The sequence below is a fragment of the Apaloderma vittatum genome, unplaced genomic scaffold, assembly GCF_000703405.1.
Source record: "Apaloderma vittatum isolate BGI_N311 unplaced genomic scaffold, ASM70340v1 scaffold26098, whole genome shotgun sequence".
NCBI lineage: Eukaryota > Metazoa > Chordata > Aves > Trogoniformes > Trogonidae > Apaloderma > Apaloderma vittatum.
The window spans coordinates 2,762-3,170 of NW_009731617.1; the positions used below are offsets into that span (position 1 = coordinate 2,762).

Here is a 409-nt window from a genome sequence, read left to right on the forward strand (position 1 = left end):
CAGCGAGGTAGCCCCCCACCCCCCGGGCCCCCTCGCATCCCGGCGTACCCAGTTTGGCAATCTCCTCATCTGTTTTCTGCTGCAGGATACGGACCAGGTCGACGGTGTGTCCCAGAGCCTGGACGTGCCGGGGGTTCTGGCAGGAGGAGAGGAGGGCGAGCACATACAGAGCCACGTTTCCTGAGGTCATATCTGTGGGGACGAGAGAGCAGCTGAGACACGTGAGAGGCAAGGACACAGCACCTCAGTCCCCAGCCGGAGCCGGGTGCTGTGGCATGGATGAACCCCTTGCCCGTTCCTACCTTTCTGGGCGCTCTCCACGGCCACCTCCTTTATCTGGTGGAGCAGCAACTTCTGGGCATTGCTGGCAGCTTCCCCAGCCAAGTTCATGGCCAGCAGGACGCTGGGG

At 63.1% G+C, this 409-nt stretch overlaps 1 protein-coding gene across 1 annotated transcript in view; it reads right to left on the reverse strand.

Moving 5' to 3' along the window:
• The window catches only part of LOC104278325 (gastric intrinsic factor-like), a 3,438-nt gene that overhangs the window by 1,336 nt on the left and 1,693 nt on the right, over positions 1–409 (reverse strand). Inside the window, exons 3-4 of the mRNA XM_009875265.1 lie at positions 303–403; positions 20–192 (exon numbers count right to left, since the gene is read on the reverse strand). Coding sequence (XP_009873567.1) covers positions 20–192; positions 303–403 — 274 coding nt within the window. The remainder of the gene's footprint in view (positions 1–19; positions 193–302; positions 404–409) is intronic.